This window comes from Phalacrocorax aristotelis, chromosome 8 (assembly GCF_949628215.1).
Source record: "Phalacrocorax aristotelis chromosome 8, bGulAri2.1, whole genome shotgun sequence".
Taxonomy (NCBI): domain Eukaryota; kingdom Metazoa; phylum Chordata; class Aves; order Suliformes; family Phalacrocoracidae; genus Phalacrocorax; species Phalacrocorax aristotelis.
In genome coordinates this window covers 18654452-18682344 of record NC_134283.1, presented here as the reverse complement: position 1 = coordinate 18682344, position 27893 = coordinate 18654452, and the positions used below count along the sequence as shown (strand labels likewise).

General features: G+C 37.5%; 1 protein-coding gene across 8 annotated transcripts in view; it reads left to right on the top strand.

Annotated features, from left to right (window-relative positions):
* The window catches only part of RPGRIP1L (RPGRIP1 like), an 84835-nt gene that overhangs the window by 4287 nt on the left and 52655 nt on the right, over positions 1-27893 (top strand). For 4 of the 8 annotated variants that reach the window (XR_012662051.1, XM_075101615.1, XM_075101617.1 and 1 more), the window contains exons 2-9: positions 41-132; positions 917-1061; positions 6127-6425; positions 9331-9430; positions 12166-12309; positions 20385-20490; positions 24185-24331; positions 25585-25658. Coding sequence is in view for 6 of the 8 variants with exons in the window: in XM_075101615.1 (XP_074957716.1) it covers positions 48-132; positions 917-1061; positions 6127-6425; positions 9331-9430; positions 12166-12309; positions 20385-20490; positions 24185-24331; positions 25585-25658 (1100 nt within the window). In the remaining 2 variants the exon portion in view is untranslated. Of the gene's footprint in view, positions 1-40; positions 133-916; positions 1062-6126; positions 6426-9330; positions 10928-12165; positions 12310-20384; positions 20491-24184; positions 24332-25584; positions 25659-27893 lie in introns of those variants that run through there. The other 4 variants (XM_075101619.1, XM_075101618.1, XR_012662052.1 and 1 more) reach the window with 4 other exon arrangements.

The following is a 27893-nucleotide window of genomic DNA, read 5'->3' as shown; positions in this document are numbered from 1 at the left end:
CAGATGGAGAAGAATTTAATTTTACTTCTGTTATCCGTAGATAAGCCATGTCTGTTCAAGGTGATGAAACTGTGGGGGACCTGCCTGTGAGAGATGTAGGTCTAACTCTAGCTGGAATTGGAGGATTACAAGGTTTGTACCAGCTGCTATTTATTACAATTACAGACTTTGATCAATGGCTTCTTTGGTTTCTTTCTAAAAACGCTTCTGACATTCCCACTCACAAAATTAAGTTCAAATACCATTCAAAATCTGGGTTAAATTCTGAAAGATACTATGACCCATTCTATTTTCATGTTGCTTGTTATAAAACGGAAGTTGCTGTGAGATGCTAAAACTGGAAATCTCATTGACCTGTAACATTCATCCTTCCAGAAGAACAGAGGCCTCTTTTTGCTGAATTGAGGACAAGGCCAGACCCATTTAACAAAATGGGAACCAAAAATACTATGCAATTCTGATATATTACTCAGCTGCTGTTAGAACAGAACTACTGGTCTTAGCCTTCTATCTGAGTAAATTTACAGAATTATGAGTTAATCTCCTCAAGCTTCAAGAGAGTATGTTGACTTTGAAACAGATTAGAAAGCCTCTCCATGGTAATGATCATCTTATTTAAGTAGTATGTCTGAAAGTACCTTGTTACTTGGTAAACTAAGTCCCTTGTGTTATCTAGTAGGTAATCAGTTTGGTATGTCATCTGAATGAATTACTTTATCTGTTAGAGGGAGGAAAAAATAATTTATTAATATGCCAATAAATCTGAAAGAGTTAATCAACAGGCTTATACAAGTGTAAAATATCAAATTACTTGAAACCTTTGGGGTTTTTTTCTGTATTTCAGAATGAGTTAGACTTTGTATTGCATATTGTTGAATGTATTGAAGGTAATTTAAAGTTGTCTTGGTTTGGGTAGAATTATCAGCTACACAGAATGTAAAAGCTCGACAAGCAGTAGGACGGATCAGTCGAGAGGAACTGGAAGACAAATTTCTTCGTTTACGTGATGAGAACATTTTACTCAAACAGCATGCAAATAAACAAGAGGAGAAAATTAAAAGGTATGGGTTTTAATGTTAGCTCACAATAACGTTTTTGCCCTTTAAAGCATTATCAACAAATTAAAAATCATGCTGATTTCTCTCAGAGCACTTTTTAAAGCAGCATCAAAAATCACTCATTGGAATTCATTTTTGTATTGATTTCTGGTTTTCTGTGTAGTTTGGGGGATATTTTTTGTGGTGGGCAGTATTAGATCTCCATGTAGAGTGGTACACTGCTATACACCACTTCAGAGTTGGTACCTTGGGTTCATAGCTATGCTGTCTGAGTACAAACATAACAGGTGTTCTGGGAACTGAAGAGGCTAGAGGAGCCTAATTAGTCATCAGGAATTTCGTATTAGAATCAGAATGGCCTATTCAGAGTGACTCTGTCCCTTTTGTTGTACTTCACTGTCCTCCAAGAAGCTGACCAGCATCTAGCATTTTATCATCTAGTTAACCTTAAAATATCTTTGTAATGATGATCAGCTCTCCTTTATTCAGGGTAATAGGTAACTTAATTGAAGAAGTCCCAAGTAGCATGGGGAGCCCAGTACCCAGCATACACCAACCTAGACAAGCAACTTTAGACTTATTATTAAACTTATTGCTGTGCTGGCAAACTAGTCTGGTCTCAGCAGAGCTGTTCCTGGCACTACTATATTCCAGGAGGGCTAATTAATCCAAAAGCACTGTAACTCTGTGCTCACATTGTGCTGTACATAAGCGAATTAAATCTTGCTGCATCTAAGCTAGCTCCTGGTCTGAAGCTAACCAGTTCGTGAAAGGGCATCTGAAGGTACTGCCTCTGTAGATGGGAACATTTCATACTTTTCTGAAGTCCAAAACATTCTTTCCTTTTGACCGAGTACTCAGTGAGTCAGGATCAAATTGACCAGCATGACATAACTTCCATCTTTTCTGTCAGGTTACTGTCAGATACCACGTGGTGGAAAAATTTAATTGTTTACTTATTCCAAATGGTATTTCCTGTGTTTCTGTTAGATGACTTATCAAATGCACTCATCACCCACTTAGTTAAAATTATACAGACTGTCCAAATTGGAATACCTGAATTAACGGAAACAACCTGAATTAACAGAAACATGGTGGGATGACTCGCACAACTGGAGCACTGCAGTGGATGGCTACAAGCTCTTTAGAAGGAACGGGCAAGGAAGGAGTGGTGGAGGGGGTAGCGTTGTATGTTAAAGAGTATTTTGACTGTCTAGAACTCAATGACAGTAATGATAAGGTTGAGTGCTTATGGGTAAGGGTCAGGGGAAGGCCAATAAGGCAGGTTGGAGTCTGTTATAGATCACCCAACCAGGACGAGGAGACAGATGAAGTACTCTGCAAGCAGTTGGCTGAAGTCTCACAATCTCTAGCCCTTGTTCTCATGGGAGACTTCAACTTACCAGATATCTGCTGGAAACACAACACAGCAGAGAGAAAGCAGTCTTGGAGGTTCCTGGAGCGTGGGGGAGATAACTTCCTGATGCAGCTGGTAAGCAATCCAACCAGGGGAGGTCCCCTGCTGGACCTGCTGTTTGCAAACAGAGAAGGCCTGGTGGGTGATGCGGTAGTTTGAGGCTGTCTTGGGCTCAATAACCATGACATGATAGAGTTCTCGATTCTTGGAGAAGTAAGGAAGAGGGTCAGCAAAACCGCTACCCTGAACTTCAGAAGGGCAGACTTTGGATTGTTAAGGAGTCTGGTTAAGAGAGTCCCTTGGGAGGCAGTCCTGAAGGGCAAAGGAGTCCAGGAAGGCTGGGTGTTAATAAAGAAGGAAGTCTCAAAGGCACAGGAGCAGGCCATAAGTTGAGCAGGCGGGGGAGAAGACCGGCTTGGCTGAATAGAGAGCTTTGGCTGGAACTCAAGAAAAAAAGGAGAGCTTACCGCCTTTGGAAGAAGGGGCAGATGACTCAGGAGGACTACAAGGATGTTGTGAGGTTATGCAGGGAAAAGATTAGGAAGGCAAAGGCCCAGCTGGGACTTAAACTGGCCACCACCATTAAAGATAACAAAAAATGTTTTTATAAATACATCAGTGAAAAAAGGAGGGCCAGGAAGAACCTCCCTCCTTTGTTGGATGCGGAAGGTAACCTTGCTGCGAAAGATGAGGAGAAGGCTGAGGTACTTAACGCTTCCTTTGCCACAGTCTTTATAGTAAGACTGGTCATCCTCAGGGTTGTCAGGCCCCTGGGCTGGGAAATGGAGCTAGTATGCAGAATGAAGTCCCAGTTGTTGAAGAGGTGGCAGTCACTGACCTGCTCCTTCACCTCGATGTTCACAAGTCCATGGGGCCGGATGGGATCTACCCGAGGATACTGAGGGAGCTGGCAGAGGAGCTCTCCATCATTTATCAGCAGTCCTGGTCAGCCAGGGAGGTCCCAGATGACTGGAAACTAGCAAATGTGACACCCCTCTACAAGAAGGGTTGGAAGGAGGATCCGGGGAACTACAGGCCTGTCAGCCTGACCTCAGTGCCGGGAAAGGTCATGGAGCAGATCATCTTGAATGCCATTACGCAGCACATGCGGGACAACCAGGGGATCGGGCTCAGCCAGCATGGGCTTATGAAAGGGAGGTCCTGCCTCATTAACCTGGTCTCCTTCTATGATAAGGTCACCCGCTTAGTGGATGAGGGGAAGGCTGTGGACATTGTCTATCTGGACTTTAGTAAGGCCTTTGACACTGTCTCCCACAGCATTCTCCTGGAGAATCCGGCTGCTCACGGCTTGGACAAGTGTACTTTGTGCTGGGTTAACAACCGGCTGGACGGCTGAGCCCAGAGAGTGGTGGTGAATGGAGCCAAATCCGGTTGGCGGCCAGTCACGAGTGGTGTTCCCCAGGGCTCAGTGTTGGGGCCAGTCCTGTTCAGTATCTTCATTGATGATCTGGATGAGGGGGTTGAGTGCACCCTCAGTAAGTTTGCAGGTGGCACCAAGCTGGGCGGAAGTGTCGATCTGCTGGAGGGCAGGAAGGTCCTACAGAGGGACCTGGACAGGCTGGATCGTTGGGCTGGAGCCAACGGTATGAGACTCAACAAGGCCAAGTGCCGGGTCCTGTGCTTTGGTCACAGCAACGCTATAGGCTTGGGGAGGAGTGGCTGGAGAGCTGCCTGGAGGAAAAGGACCTGGGGGTGTTGGCTGACAGCTTGCTGAACATGAGCCAGCAGTGTGCTCAGGTGGCCAAGAAGGCCACTGGCATCCTGGCTTGTATCAGGAATAGCTTGGCCAGCAGGAGCAGGGAGGTGATCGTGCCCCTGTACTCAGCACTGGTGAGGCCGCACCTCGAGTACTGTGTTCAGTTTTGGGCCCCTCAGGACATGAAAGACATTGAGGTGCTGGAGCATGTCCAAAGAAGGGCAACGAAGTTGGTGAAGGGTCTGGAGAGCAAGTCTTATGAGGAGCGGCTGAGGGAGTTGGGGTTGTTTGTCCTGGAGAAGAGGAGGCTGAGGGGAGACCTTATCGTGCTCTACAACTACCTGAAAGGAGGTTGTAGCGAGGCAGGGGTCGGTCTCTTCTCCCTAGTAACAAGCGATAGGACGAGAGGAAATGGCCTCAGGCTGCACCAGGGGATGTTTAGGTTGGATATTAGGAAATACTTAACCAAAAGTGTTGTCAAATATTGGAACAGGCTGCCCAGGGAGGTGCTTGAGTCTCCATCCCTAGAGGTATTCAAAAGAAGGGTAGATGTGGTGCTTCAGTATATGGTTTAGTGGTGGACTTGGCAGTGATAGGTTAGCGGTTGGACTCGATGATCTTAAGGGTCTTTTCCAACCTTAATGATTCTATGATTCTATGAATTTTTTAAGGCACAGAAAAGATAAAATACAGTGTTTGTTTATATTGCCATAGCAGAATCTTTACTCCTCTAGCTAAATTTCTTTCCCATCGTCCCTTGCGCCAAAACCCCTGTAACTAAAAGTTTTGATTGAATTTGCAGTAGAAGGACGTTGAAAAAAAAAAATAAATAAACCTGCTTACAGGCAAGTAACATTCTCTGACACCCTAAAGTTATTACAGATTTTATTTGTTTCACTTTTGTTCTTGTAAGTAGAAGCTTCTGTCAACAAGTATACAAAAATAAAACAAGGCCCTTTAAACAAATGAAGTGTGTCCTTATTTTCCTTTTTCTTTCTGGGCTTGCAAAAATAGATACCCTGTAAACTAGGTACAGGTCTTGAAGATGTGCGACTAATTTTGTAAAGTCTTGAACTTGTCTTTCTCATCAAAGCCACCTTTTCTTTCTTTATATGCCAAGTTTTTTCCGTTCGCTGCTGGGTATGTTTTCTGTTCTTGTATATTACATCACCTCCATGTGCCCTCTCTGCCTTTTGTTCTAGCTTACCAATGTTTATCAAAACTAAAGGAAATCAAAGGTACAACTCTTGAGATGCCAAAAGCAAAATTCGTGTCCTTTTAAAGATAAATGAAAACCATACCCTCTGTATCTAATTATGTTCTTCAGCTAACTGTTCCTTCTCTGAATCACATTGGTAGTACTTACCAAGTGTAAAACTGAGTACGGTAATGAGAATTAAGTCTTTTTCCGGAGTACCTTCTTAAATATGTCTGCCTGTATATTTTAGACACTTTAGAACAAAAATACATATTTAAATCCGAAAATACTAGAAGTGATACATCGTTGGGATGTTGCATACTATTAGCATTCTTTCAATAGTTGAATGTTTTGTGGAATTGTAGCTTTTATAGTTTGCCCCACCACATCCCAAATCTGTAACTTTACTTAACAGCGTGCAGAGGTTCCTGTATAAGGTCATGCCTTAAAAATTACATTTAAGCAGCATATGGAGTAAATATGTGTCCTCCTTTTACTAACCTTAAATGATAAGCCTTAGGAAACTGTTATTTGTCAGTGCTATAAAGCAGATTGCTGCACAGTGGTTTCAATTATCTTCAAAGAGTACTTCACAGGCAGTAATAGTTATATCAAAACCTGAAATTTATTATTCAGGTTCTATGCTGAAGTCTTCACAGTGGTTATGTTCCTTTCAACAGAATGCTTTTTATGCTGACTTTTCACATTCTTTTTCATCTTTTATTATTTTCCCCAGAATGGCCACCAAGTTAATACGGCTTCTTAATGATAAAAAAAGGTCTGAACAAGTTGGTGGCGGCCCCAAGCGGCTGGGTCAGGTTGTGGAGCTGGAAGAAATGCTTGAGCATTTGCAAGAGAGAGTTCGTGAGCTTGAGAAACAAAATGAGAGTCTCCGCAGCAAACTCATTTCAACTAAACAGCAGCTCCAGATTCGAGGCCATAGGCCTTGTCCATACAGCTATGTTCAATCTCGTATTAACACTGGTCTCAAAAAAGTGAGTGAGACTGCTGGCATGCTGGAGCACAGAAAGAAAGGTATTATTCTCCTTTATTAAAAATAGCGGTTTATATAGGTACCACTAGTTATTGCTTCACTGTAGCAAGTACATACTCTTCTGTTCATCAGTGGGTAAGTACCTGTAGGCAGAAAGACTGTTCTTCCCCTTTTTTCTTGTATTTATTCATTTATAGTAGTCATGATAACTCATTGCCTTTGGATTCCTTATTTTGAGAATCCACAGTGTTAGGGGTAAAACAAAAGCACAGATTTGAAAATAAAAGTAGTTATCAAGCAAGTTTTCTAATAGTTAAAATCATGGGACTTACTTAGTGTAACTTCTCTACATGTTAAAGGCTTATAAAAGAAGTATATGAAAAAGTTTAGTGTTATCACATTATAACAGATTTACATCTGTAGTTTGTTTGCACATGTTTTTCCTTTTTTAATTTCAAGGTTTGTTCTAGTCTCTTGATACTTGTGTGCGTAACACTTCAGACTTGAAAAATCTATCGCGTGTACAGACTTTCGAAAGAAAATACTACAATGCAGCCATCTTTAATGATGCTTTTTACTGTCAAGACTTACTGCTTAAGGCAGTCTCACTCTCAGTCCTTTATTTATGGTAACCACATTTGAAATTACACTTTAAAACCTTTATATATTAATACGAATATTTGTAGAAGTAGTTGTACTCAGTTAACTAATGTGCGGTACAGATAATGTGTTTAAAAAAAGAAAGAGACAGCTGTATTGGTCCTGATTCAAAACTGAGTCAGCAGAATTGTCTCGTTAACTTCTACAAGCTATGGATCAATCTGATGGCCAGTTATATTGTTTTTTTTTCCCTCCATCTCACCCTCCCACTAGTCTTTATTTTGGTTATATTGATTGTTAAGGTGTATGAAAACAGAAACAGTTCTCATGTTTTTAGACAAACAGAAATGGTTCTCATGTTTTTAGATAGGCAATAAAAAGCAATGGGCTTTACCACTTTGCTTCTTTTATTTGAATATAGTGCAAGTTTTGACATCTTAAATTCACCTACATTTTCACGCTTTATGTTGTGAATTAGGTGGGTTTACTTCCAAAATAAATTTTTTGCGTGTTTGTTTTAACAATGCAAAAATAGGGTAGAAAGACAATAACTTGATTCAGGCCCAGTGCTAGCACAGAGAAAAGGGCAACTTGGTTCAAAGATTAAAGATCAAATATCGATACAGCATGCTGTGAGGACTTCTCTTGGCATAAGAACGAATCCAGATCAAAGATGTCTTGTGCAGAACTAGGACTGGGGCTATGTTGATTGAGGCAGTGGTTCTTAAACTGAAGAGAATGTGAGGAAGAAAAAAAAGAGTTGTCCACAGAACATCCATTTTCAGATAATATTATTCAGAAATTTCACTGAAGTTCTAGAGTGCCTATCTCAGTTCTAAGACCTTGTCCAAACTGGAAGGGATTCTGATAATTTGGGTGCTTTGAGCATGCGGTTTCTTGAACACGCTTTTCTATGGTGAAGACTATTACTAAAAATCTAGTAACCAATACTCAGAACTTGGGCACAGTAGCGTTGTCTTCCAGAAGGTCAGAGAAGATTTCTATAGCATCCTGGTTTTCTCTTGCATGTTTTCTCATCCTGCCCTTTTGATTAATGATTATAAACCTAGCAGTTTGGTGTCAGGTATGTGCCTCCTGTCTTTAGAGACTGCTGGACTCTTAAATTGCTCTGTGGAACCATGATGCTGAATCTCAAAACATCTTTAATGCGGATCAGAAAATTTTCAGAGCAATTCTCCAAAAATAAAATGAGTGCCTGGAAAAAATCAGGACAGCTTAGCTGTCTCCAGTGCGTGAAGAGGCAAAAAGAATCCACAAATAATAAATATACCTTACCGTATCTGCTTTGTGTTTGGCTGGTTTACAAATACCATAGCAAGTCAATCCAAAAGATGTGGTCAAGTACGAATGTTCACTAAATACTCACTGATTCCTTTCATTACTTTCTTTATTGAGTATACAACCATCTAAGATACATCACAATTTGAACAAAAATAAATAAAATATATATTCCAGGCATATATATACACATATGTATATAGCACAATTACTAATACCTTAAAATAATACGTAAAGATCAAAATTCAAAATATATAAATAAATCAAGTTAACTAAGCACAAATGCAAATTAGGTAAATTTTTTTTCCGTCATTTTCTGAACCTGCTGGTATAGTTGTACTTAACATTGTACCTGCTGGGATCGTTGTACCTTGAACCTAAATGACTTGATTTTTGGGTACTGAGGGACGGCAGCCTTAATGCTGTATTTGAAATTTAATGCATAGTTTGGTCCCACCTCAAAACTTCATAAATTTCTTCTTGCTGAAGAAAGAGAAGCAGCAGAAAGATTTAGAGAAACCATTACTTTTACTCCTGAACTAACAGTTTTTCCTTAAGTAATTTCTTACTTTTCTTCACGAGAGACTTAGTATGCTCCTAAAGAACATAAGGAAAGTATTTGCACTGCTGCTAAAAATGGTCCTGTAGTTGCTTGTCCAAGTAAATGACACTTGTGATTTTGTAAAGAAAGTCCTATCAGAGGAAAAGTGAATACAAGTCCATGTTCCTGTTTAATAATGTTTATGATGATGTCCTTTGAAGACACTCTCTCTGTACTCTGTCTTTAAACATAAAACCTAAGAACGTTTCAATTCACATTTTAAATACTTCTCTTTAATAGTGCATGCCATATTGCCTGTAGTTCAAATTTTACAGGAGCTATCTTGTAGATAATCTGAATATCTCTTTCCATGTGAATTTGATGTAAAAATAATATTTATGGCATTTATACAGGAGTTGGAAGTGTTTGTACTGTATAGAGATTGTTGCTTTGTTAAATGCTTTTTCATTCAGCATGAAAAATATTTATCATTCCTTCGTTTTCAGGAATGAGATTTCAGGATTTAGAAGTAAGATCACCTAACCTTGTGCTCCCAAGAAATGGACAGAGTCTGCTCGAGGATACAAGGGCTGAAATAAGAAATTTGTATGATTTTCATATTTCTTAACTTTTGTCATAATTGTTAAAACTTGTGGTTTTCTAGAAGGAAAAAAAATTACTTTTTTCAGAAGTTTTTACGTCAGAAAATGTAAAGTGAAGTTCTTGGATCTGACAACAGTGGCACTGGCAGTAATGCAGAAGTGTTTTATAATAAGGAAAACATAGGATCAGGAATTTAGAAAGCAAAATGTAGGTACATGAGAATTTGGCTGGAAGTTAAAATTGATCTTCAGTGGTGAGCCTCTTTTTTTGCTAGGATGCAATGCTTCCCAGCTTACTACTGGACAAAATTAACCAAAAGAATCTCAGCTGCAAAATTATTACCAATGTAACTCCTAAAATGTGTGGGATAACCTGTGCAGGTGCTGACTGTATTGAATGTCTTACACTGATGTATTTAAGCTTCATTTCTAGAGGTGATCACATTTTATGGGTAAGTTGCAAAAAGTGCAGTATGGGATAGTAATGTAAAATTCTTTTGATTCACTTCTGCCTTTTGAAAGTTGGTTGTAATCCAGTTGCACATTTTATCTGAAATTGAAGCTCCGGAAACTCTTGATAACATCCTTAATATAGAGACTGCATGAAAACAGAGAGGTGTTATATAGGGTGGTTAAAAGGTAATTAACATCTAATTTAAAGATATTGAGGTCTGATTAGAACATTTTTCTTCTCCAAAGTGTATCAGAACCTATTGTGCTTTTTAGACATCTAGTTTTCTAAAAGCTACTTTCAGTACATGTGTTCCTTTCCGTAATGATTTACCTAAATCAGATTGACTGCAATATTCATAAATGCTAAACTTTCAGTAAGTGGGCAAGGTTAGTATACAAATATATGAGTTTATGTGCAATTACATATTTTGTGCTTGGATTTTCATAAACACAGATATAACGGGATCAAATGAAATAATTTTACATAAATATTCCTAAAAATTATTTCAATAAATTTATTTAACCATGTTTAAATAGCACACTTGCTAGCATCCTGTCTGAATTTAACCCCTGCTGAACAGTTTAAAAAAAAACACAAAAAAACCACCCCAAATTACATTATAATAGAGTGTTATTAGTGGAAAAAAAAAATCGTTAGTAATTTTATAGTGATGGGCCGAGAAAGGGCTATGTTTCCTATATCTATCCCTTTTGAAGACTAGGAATGTAAGAGCTATCCATTAAGGCTGCCATGGATCTTGGTGTTCACAATAGCTTTTCTCCTCAGACTGATCAAAAACATTGTGTTACAATGCAGAAAACATTCAAATAGCATTTTTCTTCAGAGATTTTTAGTTCTCACAAAGGTTGGAATAATAACCACATTTGCTCAGAATGGTGCATTCGGGTACAAAAGCAAAGACATGGCCAAAAAATTAAAGGTACTTTTAAGTCTGCCATAGGTGTATGAAGTAATGAACTGTAGCTTATGCATCAAAAGATTTAGAGTGGAAAGAATTGTAGACAAATTGTTGCTTATTTTTATTAGAAAAAGTGTGATTGGAAAATATATGAGATTAACTCGTCAAGAAAATCAAAATCACAAAGTTGTGGCCTTCTAAAAAGTATTTGGACTCTGATCTCTAATTTTCTGCCTTTTTTTTAATTGCATTTACTGTATAAATTCCACTGTTAAAGACACATCTTATTTTTTTGCATGAAGTTACCTAACTCAGAATAAAAGCTTAAAAATTACTCTCACGGCTCCATCCATTGAAGATCTCATATTCTTTTGATAGCTAGTAATGGTGTCTTCCTTTTCAGAAAACACTTGGTACTAATGGATTAGGAGGAGGCTACATTTAATATAGAGTATAAGAAACCATAACAGATTTATCAGCTAGGTTCTGCTAAATATTATTGAGCCCTGTCGTGGTTTAGTCCCAGTCAGCAACCAAGCACCACGCAGCCACTTGCTCACTCCCCCTGGTGGGACGGGGGAGAGAATCGGAAGAGTAAAAGTGAGGTAACTCATGGTTTGAGATAAAGACAGTTTAATAGTAAAAGCAAAAGCTGCGTGCGAAAGCAAAGCAAAACAAGGAATTCATTCACTACTTCCCATGGCCAGGCAGGTGTTCAGCCACCTCCAGGAAAGCAGGGCTCCATCACGCGTAATGGTTACTTGGGAAGACAAACGCCATCACTCCAAAATGTCCCCCCTTCCTTCTTCTTCCCCAGCTTTATATACTGAGCATGACGTCATATGGTATGGAATATCCTGTTGGTCAGTTTGGGTCAGCTGTCCCGGCTGTGTCCCCTCCCAGCTTCTTGTGCACCCGGCAGAGCACGGGGAGCTGAAAAAGTCCTTGACCAGTTTAAGTGCTACTCATCAACAACTAAAACATCTCCACATTATCACCACTGTTTCGAGCAAAACTCCAAAACATAGCCCCATACTAGCTACTATGAAGAAATTTAACTCTATCCCAGCTGAAACCAGGACAAGTCCACATAAACATTTATTTTAAGAGTATTATGTTGTTTGTGTTGCTTTCGATAATGTGTTTGAATTAATCTGTTGTATTATTCACATATTTTCGTGTGGTAACTTTCTAATTATTTTCATACTAAGTCAAACTCTTAAACCTCTGTTGTGATGCACGTCCTTAAGAAATACAAATTTTCCTGAACGCTTTTAAAATTTTTGCTTTCTTGAGTATTCATTTAATTTTTTTCTTTTATTAAATACTTACCTAGTTTTGGAACGTAAGATGCTTGCACTTGCAGGGAGACTGTGACTGAGTCCCAGAGGGAGCGCATTGAGGAACTAGAACATGCCAGAGAGGTACTTGTGAGTCAGCTAAGAAGGAAAGAAAAGGAAATTGAAGAATCCGTCCTACGGCTGAAAGAGCAAGAAACAACAAGCCAAAGGTATTGTGAAAAATAGAAATCTCTGTGCTGGAAGCATTAGAAGAGCCATGTCATAATGTTTATATATAGCTGTGAAAATTACTTGTTCGGTTAAGAAATATGCACTTTAATTTTTTTTTCCCTTTGGTGAAACTAAGTCATAAAATGTTTTACCAAGTAGCCATGGATAATTCTAAGCAAGGAATTTGTTATGGTAATAGGTTATTATGGGGTTCTTTTCACAAATAAACAGAGAGGTTCCTAACTACCATTTTAGAGAATTCATTTCCAGCTGATTCAGATTAATCTGAAATTCAACTCATGAAGTTTTCCTCATCTATTGTTTCTTCAATATAATTCTTACAAAATTTTAGATATAAGTTCATAGTGGATACTTTAATGTTCATTAATACTCATTGATAATTTGGAGTCTACAAATAGTAGAAAAATAATGGCCCTGTAAGGGTAGATTAGCAAATTCTTGAAGGAATATGGCATAGTTGTGCAGTGAAACAAAGCCAAATATTATTGTGGAATGTATTTCACAGTAAAGCCCCTATTAGTTTAATCTCTTTCCTTTGTCTGTCTTCTTTATTCTTTTAATTTAGCAAAAATACATACAAAATTATAGAACTTCGCATATATTTTCCCTCTTCTGACTGTTTCAATTTCAGTTTGTTACTTTTAATTATCTTAGGGGTCTGATACAGCATGATCCTGCATTCCTTACTCATTTGATTTCAATGAAAGTTCTACTTGGATGAGAAACATGTGGTCAGTTCTTTAACTGCCTTTCAGGAGAGGGACCCCATTATTATGTGTGAGCATTCTTTTGTGCATCAGTGGCGCTATATAAATAATACATCATAATGTTTGCTATTAAATTATTTACAAAGTCATAAGTCTTCCCTATTCAGAATTTCCTTTCTGTAGTTTAAATGGGTTAAAGAAGTTGTTATCATAAATAATTTCTCAGCCTGTGCCTACAGTGGATTCAGAAAATATTTCAAAGATCTTTTCATTATTTGAAAATAATCTGATACAAATCTCAAAGAACTTCTGTGCTTTATTTGTCTATAGATGAACACTGTTCTTTAAGTACAGCAGTCAGAAACTGAACATACCTTCTAAATTTGCTGTCAGCTACCAAACTGCTGTAAAAATTTTAAGGAGTTTTAAAGTAAAGATATACTTTGAATTCAGCTAAAAAGTCCTTAAATAAAGTCAGGCTATTAAAAGTACTGCAGGTCCTTATTTATTTATTTATGTTTATCGAATTACTTGTATACAATCCATGATACTTGACCTAAGTTGCAATCTGTGAATTCATGTTTGAAGTTCTGGAATTATTTGCTTTATAGCCTATTTCTTGTTTGAAAACGGATAAAAGGTAAGTTAAGTATTTACTAGTTACTGTGTTTGGCTGAAGACACTGGGAAAGAAATTGAAAAATCTTGACTAGTGAATATCCCGAAGTGTGTGAGTACTATAATTTTGCCACTAGAATACTTTTTGGAAGGCTGTTATCCCCACGTTATCACGTTAAGAGTTTTTTAATGCTGAATGAACCAGAGTCTGAACTTAGAGGGATAGTGTTCTCTCCAGGTTTAACTGTAACCTTAGGTACCAATGCATATTATCTTTAGGAGATTTCCTTTTTTGGAAGTCTTGTAACTGCTATCTAGTATAACACAAATAGATTTATAGGTTCTATGTAACTCTTATATTGTAACTGTCAATACTGGAATATTGGAGGAAAAATTGGAAATTTGGGTGACTCATAAGGTCATCTTATTTCCTCTTCGTAGTTTGTCTTTGAATTTTGGTACAGTTGGCAGATTTTTCTTGTGTTTTGTAAGAATACGCTTGGCTGTCATCCAGTTACGTTACTACCCAGAGACAGGTGATCTGTTGAAATTATTAAGGAACTGCATTGAACCAGAAGGATGAAAAAAATATGCTTCCCCCAATCTTTATGTTGTGGTACTATTTGATCTCAGCCTAATGTTAGCAAAATTAGGTTATTTTCAACTTTTAGGAAAATATTCTTTATTCTGCTACATGATTAAGAAATTCTTGTGATTGAAATAACTGTTGTTTCCAAGTAGTAAAGCAGCCACAGTTAATAATAATTGATCCATCAGCAGTAAGGGAGGGAGATACTAGTTATCCTGAGCCCTGTACGTACAAGAAATCCAGTATATTTTTAAAGCTGCCTTTGCAGCTTCACTACAGTTTCTGTGTAACACCACAAGAGCTACATAGCAGATGAGTTCCTATGCAGTATACTCTTCATAATGTTATTGTAACATGGCTGCAAACAAAGTTTTTTTTTAATATTTCATTAGAGATTTTTTGGGGATTGTTTCAGAAATATAAAATTCTGACTTAATTCTAACTTAGGGGAGAAACTTAGAATCATAGAATCATTAAGGTTGGAAAAGACCCTTAAGATCATCGAGTCCAACCGCTAACCTATCACTGCCAAGTCCACCACTAAACCATATACTGAAGCACCACATCTACCCTTCTTTTGAATACCTCTAGGGATGGAGACTCAAGCACCTCCCTGGGCAGCCTGTTCCAATATTTGACAACACTTTTGGTTAAGTATTTCCTAATATCCAACCTAAACATCCCCTGGTGCAGCCTGAGGCCATTTCCTCTCGTCCTATCGCTTGTTACTAGGGAGAAGAGACCGACCCCTGCCTCGCTACAACCTCCTTTCAGGTAGTTGTAGAGCACGATAAGGTCTCCCCTCAGCCTCCTCTTCTCCAGGACAAACAACCCCAACTCCCTCAGCCGCTCCTCATAAGACTTGCTCTCCAGACCCTTCACCAACTTCGTTGCCCTTCTTTGGACATGCTCCAGCACCTCAATGTCTTTCATGTCCTGAGGGGCCCAAAACTGAACACAGTACTCGAGGTGCGGCCTCACCAGTGCTGAGTACAGGGGCACGATCACCTCCCTGCTCCTGCTGGCCAAGCTATTCCTGATACAAGCCAGGATGCCAGTGGCCTTCTTGGCCACCTGAGCACACTGCTGGCTCATGTTCAGCAAGCTGTCAGCCAACACCCCCAGGTCCTTTTCCTCCAGGCAGCTCTCCAGCCACTCCTCCCCAAGCCTATAGCGTTGCTGTGACCAAAGCACAGGACCCGGCACTTGGCCTTGTTGAGTCTCATACCGTTGGCTCCAGCCCAACGATCCAGCCTGTCCAGGTCCCTCTGTAGGACCTTCCTGCCCTCCAGCAGATCGACACTTCCGCCCAGCTTGGTGCCACCTGCAAACTTACTGAGGGTGCACTCAACCCCCTCATCCAGATCATCAATGAAGATACTGAACAGGACTGGCCCCAACACTGAGCCCTGGGGAACACCACTCGTGACTGGCCGCCAACCGGATTTGGCTCCATTCACCACCACTCTCTGGGCTCAGCCGTCCAGCCGGTTGTTAACCCAGCACAAAGTACACTTGTCCAAGCCGTGAGCAGCCGGATTCTCCAGGAGAATGCTGTGGGAGACAGTGTCAAAGGCCTTACTAAAGTCCAGATAGACAATGTCCACAGCCTTCCCCTCATCCACTAAGCGGGTGACCTTATCATAGAAGGAGACCAGGTTAATGAGGCAGGACCTCCCTTTCATAAGCCCATGCTGGCTGAGCCCGATCCCCTGGTTGTCCCGCATGTGCTGCGTAATGGCATTCAAGATGATCTGCTCCATGACCTTTCCCGGCACTGAGGTCAGGCTGACAGGCCTGTAGTTCCCCGGATCCTCCTTCCAACCCTTCTTGTAGAGGGGTGTCACATTTGCTAGTTTCCAGTCATCTGGGACCTCCCTGGCTGACCAGGACTGCTGATAAATGATGGAGAGCTCCTCTGCCAGCTCCCTCAGTATCCTCGGGTAGATCCCATCCGGCCCCATGGACTTGTGAACATCGAGGTGAAGGAGCAGGTCAGTGACTGCCACCTCTTCAACAACTGGGACTTCATTCTGCATACTAGCTCCATTTCCCAGCCCAGGGGCCTGACAACCCTGAGGATGACCAGTCTTACTATAAAGACTGTGGCAAAGAAAGCGTTAAGTACCTCAGCCTTCTCCTCATCTTTCGCAGCAAGGTTACCTTCCGCATCCAACAAAGGAGGGAGGTTCTTCCTGGCCCTCCTTTTTTCACTGATGTATTTATAAAAACATTTTTTGTTATCTTTAATGGTGGTGGCCAGTTTAAGTCCCAGCTGGGCCTTTGCCTTCCTAATCTTTTCCCTGCATAACCTCACAACATCCTTGTAGTCCTCCTGAGTCACCTTCCCTGTGGGTTGGCCTGTGGGTTGATGTACCTAAAATATGTGTTCAGTCTAAAATTTATCTCTGTTTAGTTTGCTGTTTTTAATTTGAAGATGGCCAAAACCATAGTAACCTGGTGGTTTGTTGTCTATGATACAAAGTGAGCAAGTTAAAACATTATGTCTAAACAATCACATTTTGCAAGCAGCTAGCTTTGATTAACTTTATTGCTCACTGTACTTCCTGAAAACATTTTTAAGCCACCCCAAAATGCATTTTTGAAAGAGGGACTTGGGTTTTGCACATGTTTTTGGCGTGTTTTGTGCTGTGTTTTGTTGTTGTTTTTTTGTTTGGGTTTTGGTTTTGGGGTTGTTTTTTTTTATAAGTGAAAAAGCTTATTTGCCAGTCAGTTTTTGATTCCTTTGGCATTTTTTGCTGCAACATGACTTTGGAATTAGACCTATTAAAAGTGTGGATTTTTTGACAGGAGCATTAGACCTGATGCATTCATGACTTCAGTGTTTGTATTATAGCATTGCAGACCTAGATTAAAATGTGGAACATGTTAGTCACAATACACTATCTAAAGGGTTTTGAGAGACTACAGCATGTATATGAATTTGCTAAACCATGTCTATTATAAAAAAAAAATTCCTTATATTTGCATTTCCATATCTGATTTTTGATTTTTAACCTGTTACACTAAAGATCTTGACTTTTTTTTATTTGTAGATAGCTCTTTAGCCAGGAAAACAAATACAGAATTTTATGTTGGTATTTAAATGATGTTGATAACTTAGATGATAGAGCTATTGATGCAGTGTTAATGTTTTGCGTATTGCAAATATACTATCAATTGCAACATAAATGTGCTACTAGAAGGTAAATGTTGTTGAGGTTTTTTTTTTCCCTGCCCCTTTATATTTGACTTCCTATAGGAATATGAGGTAAAGGAAAGAACATGTATGTCAGCATATAATCCTGTTAGTTCCTAAGCATTGTAAAATGAAAAGGGTCCCGCCTATTGATGTTCTATTCTTTACTTGTCTGCTTGGAAGACTATGTGTATATCTTGGCCATTGATGCATTTGTCATTGAGAACTAATAGCATAGATACCTGTTGTTTATTTTGCCCAGACAGAGTGATCCTGAGAAATATGGTGGTGATATTTTTTTTCCGTGTTGTTTTTCCTGTCCTAAATTTGAATGGGGAAAGTTTGTGAGCCACAGGTCTAGTTGATACACTAGTCAGGACTCTCTAAGAGTGGTCTCAGTATTGTATCCATGTCCCGCTTATATGGAAGTAAAGACAAGATGCAAGGGATGTGGTTTAATTAGACCTCAATTTAATTAGCTTAGCCATCTGGGATTTACTGGCATAAATTTGTACAGTGCAGGTCAAGATCCTTTCTTTAATCATTTCTGTCTGGTGTAGGTTGCTATCAGTCCTCCATTCCCACACAGCTGGTCCCCAGCCTGTTATTGGGACCCCACTCTGTATGCTTTTAATCCAAATGAGAAGATGTCTGGAAAAGAAATTGTCTCTTTGGTGCACTTCAGGCATTAACCCCAAACATAATTCTTAGTTTTTTAGAGTCACTTTCTCCTAACTTACTTTCCAATTTCAGACTTTTTAATCCATCTTTAGGATGAGGTTTAGAGTGGAAGGATAGAGTTCGTGTTCCTTATTTCTACGCTTGTGGCAGAAGGCATGCTAGAGCTAAATCAGTATGCCCGTTAATTCAGGTTGCTGCCTCCAAAGGGATATTAGTCCCTTTTCTTTTTCTAACTTGCTCCAGGTCTACTTCCATGTCTTCAGGTTCTGTGGCAGCATTTCTAGCTTTTCTAGCAATAGAGAAAATATTGAGTGACCTGTCTTAGCACAGCTTTGTTCTTAGACGTTATTTTGTTATTCTTCGAGCAGAGTATTATCTGTGTAAGTGAAAGGTAGCATTGACTTTTATATGAAATCTGTATATAACCCCTATTTTTTAGTTATATCAGTATAGCTGGGCTATATAGATAATCAATTTCTATTCTATTCTACTGTTTCCTGACTTCATTTATAACAAATGAATTTTCCCAACAGAATGTACATAAATGAACTTTGCATTGCCCATGAAATCTGAAATGATTTTGTTCTTCAACAGCAAGCTCCTTGTCATGTACCTAGATGCACTGGATGTTTCTTAGACGTATTTTATTTATTTAAATAAAATATTTATATAATTTATTTAAATAAATAAAATATTGTAGAAGTACTGTATAGAAATAATTTTGTTGCTCTAGCCCATAATGAGAGCTGAGATTGTGATTGATGCAATGCACTAGTAAGAAATTAATGGCATATGCTTTCTACAGCTAGAAACTTCATGAGATAAATACTTCTAAAATTGTAAGGACTGAAATTATCCTAATAAAAAGTGACTTTTCACTTCTGAATTTGAATAATTTACTTCATAATATCAGTACCCCAAACCTGTTTAAATCAAATGTTATTTCATTCACTGTTGAAAAAATAGTTAATGTTGATTGTCAGGAGCCATGGGGTTTACATCTGTACATCATAAATTTCACTATCATCTGCTCCTTTTTCTACTTAAAAAGAAAAAAAGAAAGAAAAAGCTCCCTGCTTAAAAAAGAGGGGGGGCGGGGTGTGGAGAAAAAGAAAAAGCCTTTGAAGGCATCAGAGCCTTTTGTTTGATGTGTGGAAGAAGATTAATAAAAATGTGCCACTACATTAGCTTTTAAATAGCTAGCATGAGACAGTGCTGCTGTCTATACTCACTTTAATTTATGTAGATAACATGTTTTAGAGACATGATAGTTTTAGCATTGTGTTAAAGCTGTTCCTTGCAGAAGATCTCAGGTTTGTGAGTGTGTTTATCTTCCGTGTAAGGACAATTAACTGGGCAATGCCAAAACACAGTAGGCTTTGGTATTTTACAGAATAAAAGGAAAATATTTTACGAACTCAGCTGTTTTACAGATGTGTAAGCTTTGTAGTCCATTTTCTTGCTGCAGCATGTCATTGTGACAATTCCCCCAGTAGGTCTAAAATAGATAAATACTGGAAGAGAAATTACCTTTTCAAATGCTAAAGATTTATTCTGATTTTAGCATATTTTTTTTATTAATTGGTTTCTCTTCCAATACTTGAAGAAGGTGTGAAAATAATGGGGTTTAGTTTCACTGTTTGAAGTAAGGGAAAACTTCAGAAATAAATATTTATTTAAATTTTGAATGATTTTGTACATTCTTTCTATTAAACAGTATGTTCTCAAATTGAATTGTGACAATATAGCACATCTACATGGATAATAAGTGATTTTTTGTGTAGTTAAGACATACCTGCAACTTGTTTGAATGCCAGCCTTAAGGTGTTACTGTAGAAATTGCTACGTCACTTTTTCTTGGCAGTATTTGATAGGTTTAAACTGTGAGAGGAAACTCCATAAAATAGTAATCTAATACTTTGGAGGGTGGAAAAGAAGTGAATGGAAAACAAATAATCTCCTTAGGTATAGGATTGTTTTCTCTTCCTGTCATATATGGTTTGATACAATAAACAAAGATGTACATGTATTGACTGCAGCTGCTATGTCTTCACGCGGTAGAATGTTTATTTACCTAAATTCTGTAATCTGGATTATAGAAGAAGAAATTAATTTGGGTATTACACTCTAAATCTTCTCCCAAATCTGTTGTAGAAAGCTGATTTGCAAAGGATTTCAACTTTTCAAGACAAAAATAATAAGATAATTCATTATGTATCTTTGAGCTCATGATGCATTTCTTTATAATACAATTTTGAAGGCTAAACATTCGGGACAATGTGGAAATGATCAAGGTCCATAAACAGCTGGTTGAGAAAAGCAATGCTCTTTCAGCAATGGAACGAAAATTTCTCCAGCTTCAAGAGGTAATTGCAATTTTGTCGGTAACATTCCTTTACTCTTGTCACATAAGCATGCGTAAATGGAAAACAAATATACACAGTTCTTGATTCTGAGTCAATGCTGAGTACATGAAAATGAACCACATAATACATTGCACCCAAGCTGCTCCAGGTATGTAGGGTTGTTTAGTCTTAAAATGGTTTGGGTTTTTTTTCAGAAGGGTGTAGCAGGTCTTAAAGATTTTGTCTACAAAGGCATCCCAGGCAGACTGTGGAGAATGAACTGCATTGTCTGGCTATCTAAAGAGGCTCCTGATCATTTAAAAAGACAGCTTTGACCTAAGTGTATTGATTTACTAAAGAAGGGGTACCAGACACATCACTCAGTTTATCAGTCTTTGATAAAGCTGGAGAGGTTTGACTGTTTAGAGTTCTGACTAAACTTATGTTTGTAAGTTCATGGAAATTATTTGAGGGCTACTCTAAGTAATAGATTTTCTTTATAAAAAGAGCAGGTTTATGAAAATATCACCAGAACATGCAACTGTATGGTAGATTCCATATAGGTTTTAGTTATATATCATTTTTCTGCTTCCCATGCATATTTGGAGAACTTCATGTGTATACAGACAGTGGTAGTATGATAATATCTTAGAAACAGGACAGTTCCTGTGAGTAGGAATCATACATGCAATAGAGCTTAATGAAGTATTCCAGCCTTATGAGGTGAAAGCACTAGATATCCTTGTAAACACTTACTGCTGCCTGCTTCTTGTTATTTTAGCATGCTAAAGAACACTTGTGCCGTTAGATTTTTTTTTTTGTTGCTCCGTTCCTTTTTTCCTGTCTTTTTCTGCTTCTGTGTTTTGCTTTGCTTTGCTTCCCTCCCTTCGTCAGTATAATACCTATATCTTCTCTGCCAAAGCAGCTCTTCTGTTAGTAGCTCAAATCTAATTTTTCACAGGGTGAACTATGTAGAATGTAAATTTCAGGGCAGACAGATTTCACATGGCTTTTTGTGTTCTTAAATAGAAAGCAATAAACTGTTCCATTTTAAATCATATGCGACTTTTTGGTAATGTACAGCAAATGTCAAGTACTTACGCCTCTATCTTGGCAGAAGCCGAGTAGAAACACATGCCTAGGATTCAAACTGGTATTTGAAGACATTGTTTCTAATATTCACAGAGAAAGCTGCATTTTTTTAAAGGATGAGTGTGGGTTTTTTCTCTTTTGTTTTTTTTTCTTACAAGATAATGGATACGATGGTTTTCAATTTTCAATCGTTTGAATGTTTGAAATGTGTCTACTAAATGTGAATAACTGAAATCCAAAATTTCTAGTTTACATAGCATATAAAGTACGTACTTAAAAACAAAACCCCCCTGCTCTGTTGATGCTTCTTTATCTTGGTTATTTTTATGACTGTTGAGTTCATTATCATTTACTTTCAGCTCCTACCAAATGACACCAATAGAATTCCTCCATGTTCATCTTTGAACATGAGTCAGCCCAAAATGTGAAACCACAGAATGATAAGAGTCTAATCCTTCATCTAATGATATTGAAGTTGAGCTTGCTACCAAACATTTACAGGACAGTTTTTTGTTGATGATTAATTTTAATTGGATGAAGGAATTGTGCAATCTGCTTCAAAGAATGAAGGACCCTGAAACTGTTTGGATTATGCATTTGATCTCATTGGTGTATTTATTTGCTTTAGTCACGGACTTAACATTCAGGATTTCATCTAATATGACATATGCTAATCTGTGCAATTACAATTTAAAATACTGTAGAGGGTTAATTGTTCTCTTGAACAATCGGTACAACAATTCACAACTGTAATTGAGAGGAGTTTGTGTTCATTTGTGCAATACATCTAGGAGGTATATATCCATTTTCATTAAATGAGTTATTTCTAATTGACAACAATATCAAGGCATGTTTCCCAAAGAAATAAAATTCCAGACTAGAAATGATCCCAATTCTTGCCATGACCCGAGTCTTACGATACTCCAGGGAGAGCAGGATAGAAAACGGTTCAGGCATGGGGGGAAGTGCTGACAGAACACTCAGGTATAGAAGGATATCAAGGTACAGAAGGCACTTGGGCGGGGTTGGGAAATAAGGGCAAAGTCATTGTCCCCTTAAAGTTAATGGGGAAAGTTAATCCAAAATGGTCAGTAGAGCAGCAGAGACACTGAAGGATTAGAATTTGAAGCAAGGAGATATTTCAGGAGGATACTTTTAGTGCTTTTAATGAGATGGTTCAGTAGAATAAATAAGACTGTTGAATTTGTTTTCAACTGTTCTGGAAATTAAAGACAGAGATAAGGGTGAAATGGTCTATGAAAGGCAGCTTTGCCAAGGTGTTTTGTTTTTCTTTTTCCTTCATATATCATGGGTTGAGGTGACAGAACTTACTGAAATGGGAAAGAACCTCAGGAAAAAATCGAAGCTGAGAGATAGGGAAGAAAAAGATGAGTTCACTTGGACAGTTGGAAGGGTTAGAGCCTGTAAGGATTCTGATTTTGGGGAGAAAGGAAATAAATTCGGAGAGAAATGAAAAGAGTGTGAAAAAAGTGTTTAAGGTGTCTTTTCTTTGAAGTTACTGGAATACAATTCACAGGACAGAGCAAGAGGATCATTGAAGAGGGACTTAAAAATTAATGAGTAATATGCTTCATTATCTCTCTGAATAAGACTGCTAATATTATTTATTCTCCATGATATTTTCTTTATGGGGAAATGAGATATGAGAGGCTGATGATCAGGTTGGTGATTGGATTTTCTGTGGGTTTTTTGCTTGTTTCTAGGATATTCAGACTGCATGTGAACCTAAACAATTTGTACAGGATACACATTCAGCTTCTCCATTTAACTGCTTTGTAGGAATATTTTATGGGAAACATGAAGCTAACATTTTTTCTGGCTACAGTCATTAAACATTGTCTATACTCATACATGTATTTTACATAAATTTTGATATAATAATGTTACTAAACAGGAGATTGGCTTTTGGGCTGTTTGGTTTCAAGTCATACTTTAATTTTGATTTACATTGAAATTCTTAATGAATGAGGCTTTATTAAATCATTGTGGAATGTAGGGAGTATAATATTAACTAATAATCTGGAAATAGAGGTTCTATCAGCATCCGCCATTTAATATTAAAGTTGGTTAAATGTGCCTTAATATAATCTATTGAAGTAATTTCAGATCTAAAATAAATCATAAGTCTCTTGTTAAATGACTGCTAGCAGGGAAATAGAACTGAGTGCATTAGGACTATGAAACAATTACATATCTACAATTAAGGGTTAACAGAGCTGTGGCAACTTCTGTGATTAACATAACTGTGGTCAACATTCATTTTTGCTTGCTACTGCGGTGTTTTTGGTCAGCATGTCTAACCACTATACCCACAGCAAAATCTTAATTGCTTAACAGATGTATTTCTTGGTCATTTTCATCATGACTGAACCGAGGGTTTAATGTTCTTGAGAGCAACAAGAATGCCACCTTCTCTTGGCCATGCATAATGAAAGTTGCTTTCAGTTACTTAGTTCAAGAGTGTCTCCTGTTGACCACATTGAGAATATATATGAAATACCGCCGTGAGAGACCACTGGTTGAATACGCAGAGTGCTGTAACATTCTACTAAGTGTGTTTAATTTATTTTTTCTCTCCATTTTCCTTCCTTCCTTTTCATAGAACCAAAGGAACTTGAAGATGAGCCATGATGCTTTAATAGCAAAAGGTGATGAACTGAATCTACAGCTTAAAGAGGAACGGTTAAAGTGCCTCCGTCTTGAAAAAGAATTGCAATCAGTGACTATTTCAAACCGAAGGACAGAGGAGGTGAGATTGTATTCAGCAGAGGTAGAATCCACTTTAGGTAGTACACATAGATAAGGGAAAAGTTAATGCAGAGTTTGATTGCAGAGGTGTGAATAGACCTTTCAGACACATTTAGAAGGCTGACCTGGTAATATATATACTTCTATCCCATTAGAAAGAAAATCCTGTGGTTGCTACTTGCATTTCATAGAATCATGAACCCATGCCACGTAATCACTGCACTAGCGTTTGGACAATATTTGAGGTTAAAGCATAGGATTTCATGTCAACTCTGATACTAAACAAGTGGTTTGTTAAACAGAAAAAAATCATAATGATTTATTGATCACATATTGCTAGTTTTTTAGTATTATTTCAACTTGGTTTAATTATGGTATAGTAGTACATCTTACTCAGCAGTTCAAATCAGTCACTTCTGGTTTTTTGTCTAGCGATTCTCAGAGGCAAGTATCATCACTAGCAGTCACACAGATATAGGGCTAAAAATCAAGTGGTTTATTCCTCATTCTCTTTAATATATGAGGAGTAAGAGTCTACAAACATATTTGTTTTTTCTTATATTTTGTAGCAACTTTAGTTTTACCAGCTGATTTGCCCATTTGGAATATATTTTACATGAACCAAGTTTAACAAGTTTGCTTTACAGTTGGACTTGATGATCTTAAAGGTCTTTTCCAACATGTATGATTCTGTGTGTTATTCTGTGGATAAGATTACCTCATAGATATTTCCTCCAAACTTTTAAACTATTGTAATGCATGTAGGGTGGTAGGGTGTATCTTCTGGGTTAAAGCGTTACGTATCTTTAAAACCATATCCTGCTTTAGTGAGCATTTTGAAAGCAAGGACTTGTCATTTCTGTAGGTCAATAAAAAAATATCTACAGGAGCCATTAACTAGCTAATACTAATACTCACCAAAACAGAAATAACAATTTTTAATGCTATAGGGGTTTGGGGGGGTTGGTGTTTTGGTTTTTTCTTTCCCCCCCCCCCCCCCCCCCCAAAGGCAGAATGTGATTAGATACTGTTGTTCAGCTGCAACATGTTAGTCTCAGCTTCGTATGAACAGCATGAAAAAGACTGGGCCAAATGTAAATCCATGTGTTGAAAAAAAGTGTTATTTTGAAGTTTCTAAAAGACTGTTGTATAAAAAGAACAAATAAAAGCTTGACAATGCCTACAAATTATTAACTAATTGTCATTGTAATTTCCTTTTGTGCTGTGCATTGCTTGAAACTTCCTTCATTTTAGTTACAGGAAAGAATAAATGATCTAGAAAAAGAGAAGGAACTCTTGAGGGAAAACTATGATAAGCTGTATAAGAGGTAAATTACGGTTTCTGTATATAAAAAACTTGATTCCTGTCCTGTTTAACAGGTCTTCATATACTGTGTGCTTGAATGTCCATATGTGTGTTCTATGTTTGTGCTCATATGTAGACATATTCATGCTACAGTTCTTCATATCAGTAAGTGTATATGGAAGCTTTTGTGGTGTTCTGTCTGTACTTCATCTGTTCTGTTGAAGCAGAGCAGCTTCCATACTTGTTCCAATACTCTTAAAATAGTAGATTACTTCTTTTTAAAAAAATCTAATTAAAAATAAGTAGACGTCACTTTATTTTGAACATCAACACAAAAAGTTCTGATTTTAATTTCTAATATAACTTTTTGTAGGGTTAATGTCGAAAGAAGAATACACCTAGCTAGTCATATATTCCATTGGGTTTATTTTATTTAACTTTGGGAAAAGTGGTGTTTGAACTTTTTGTACAAGTTCTTCCAGCACTTCTCAGTGGACCTAGAGTCTGATATTTGACAGCTTCTCTGATGTTTATTTTTGAGGGGTGGTTGGTTTGTTTTGGTAATAGCTACCATTTCATTTGTACTGGTTCTGCCTGAAGTTTTTATAGAGGCTCATGTAAGTTTTTACAAAGGTTCCTATACATAATAAGTTGTATAAATTGTATTAGGAATGCTTACAATGAAAATGAAAATACATTGCCAGTTATGATTCAGAAATTCTCTGGTACAGAAAAGAAGTCATTATAGTCAATTGACACAAGCATATTAACGGAAGAAATGACCTCCAAATGAACTTCTCCTTTATTGTGAAACCATGCGGTCTTTTACACTGAAGAGGGTTAGAAAATAAGAGAAATTTCCTAAAGCTAATAATTGCCTCAAAAGTAGGTAAAATGCTTGAAAACTTTTCTCATATCAAAATTATTCTCTTAAAGTTTGTATGGTTTATCAGTGTGATGTCTGTCAAAAAAAATTCCAATGAGTAAACATAACGTGACTGGTATAAATTGTTTTTTACAGTATTTGTACAATATTTATTATGCTTTTTGTACTTGCAAGTACAAATAGCTTAGAACATTTTTTACATATGAGGTGTAACAGTTGTATAATCACAATATTTAGAGTTTTGTACAGGGGCAGTTGGTCAGTTGTCTTTTGCTTAAGTTCATTGTAGATTCGTCCAAAGTCTGATTATGTAATAAATATTTCTGATTATGATTTTTTCCTACTCTATCATTATGCAGGGGAATAAATCACTATCAAATCAACTTTCAATCTTGGCTTGAAATTTTCTGTTCTATTTAAATCATAGTGGGATAACTTAAGATGATATTTAACTAGATAAATTTTAACATTGTTTTCTCATAACCCAGTAATCTACAATATGGCTTTTCTTTTTCCTAAAATACTCCTTTCATATACTCCCATTTAAACTTTGATTCATGTTTTATCATTCCATGTTACTACATAGGTAACAAGAAATTAGAGAAACAGATCATTTCATTATTATCACTGTTTAATAGCCGACTTCTGTTGCCCATTTGAACAATGCAGCTTTACTACAGTTTACCTGCTGCTAGCAGTGAATAGGCCAGTGTCCACAGGTGCCAGATAATTAATATTTCCTCCTTTTTTTAAGGGAGGAAAAGAGACATAAACCCATTCTTTGCTAATGTTATCTTTTTGGAAATTCATTAGAAGTTGATGGGAATTTTGCCAAAGGCAAGACTGCAGAACTGGATCTGAAAAGTTTACAAAGAACAAGTATGAATTTGTCTGTTGACTCTTATTATTCAGTCAGTACCCAAGAAAACAATTCGTTTGGATAAAAGGTTTGGAGGAATTGTTTTCATATGACCTTGTAATGCAAATCTAGCAATGCTTAAACTCCCTCCAAAGGAAGTAGTGCCAGATGTGGTTGACCATTTATAGTTACCCAGATGGCTCCAACTCCAGTGAAATGCAGTAAATGTGAAAGAAATGCCACATGAAATCAAGTAAAAGTAATCTTAAAATTCAAAGGAAGAAAGCAACAGCAGTGGACTCAATTCAAACTGACATAAACATTAGCATTATATAGGCATGGATAAAACCTCTTCGAAATTGTTATTCACTTAAACGTCTAAAATCTGAATTACTATCATAGTAACTATTAACGATTTTTCTGCCAGCACAGTCTTTTCTTTCAGCACAGATGAAAAAGTGGAATAATGTGTAGCTACATCTTTATGTGAAGTAATTGTAGCTAAAGATAAC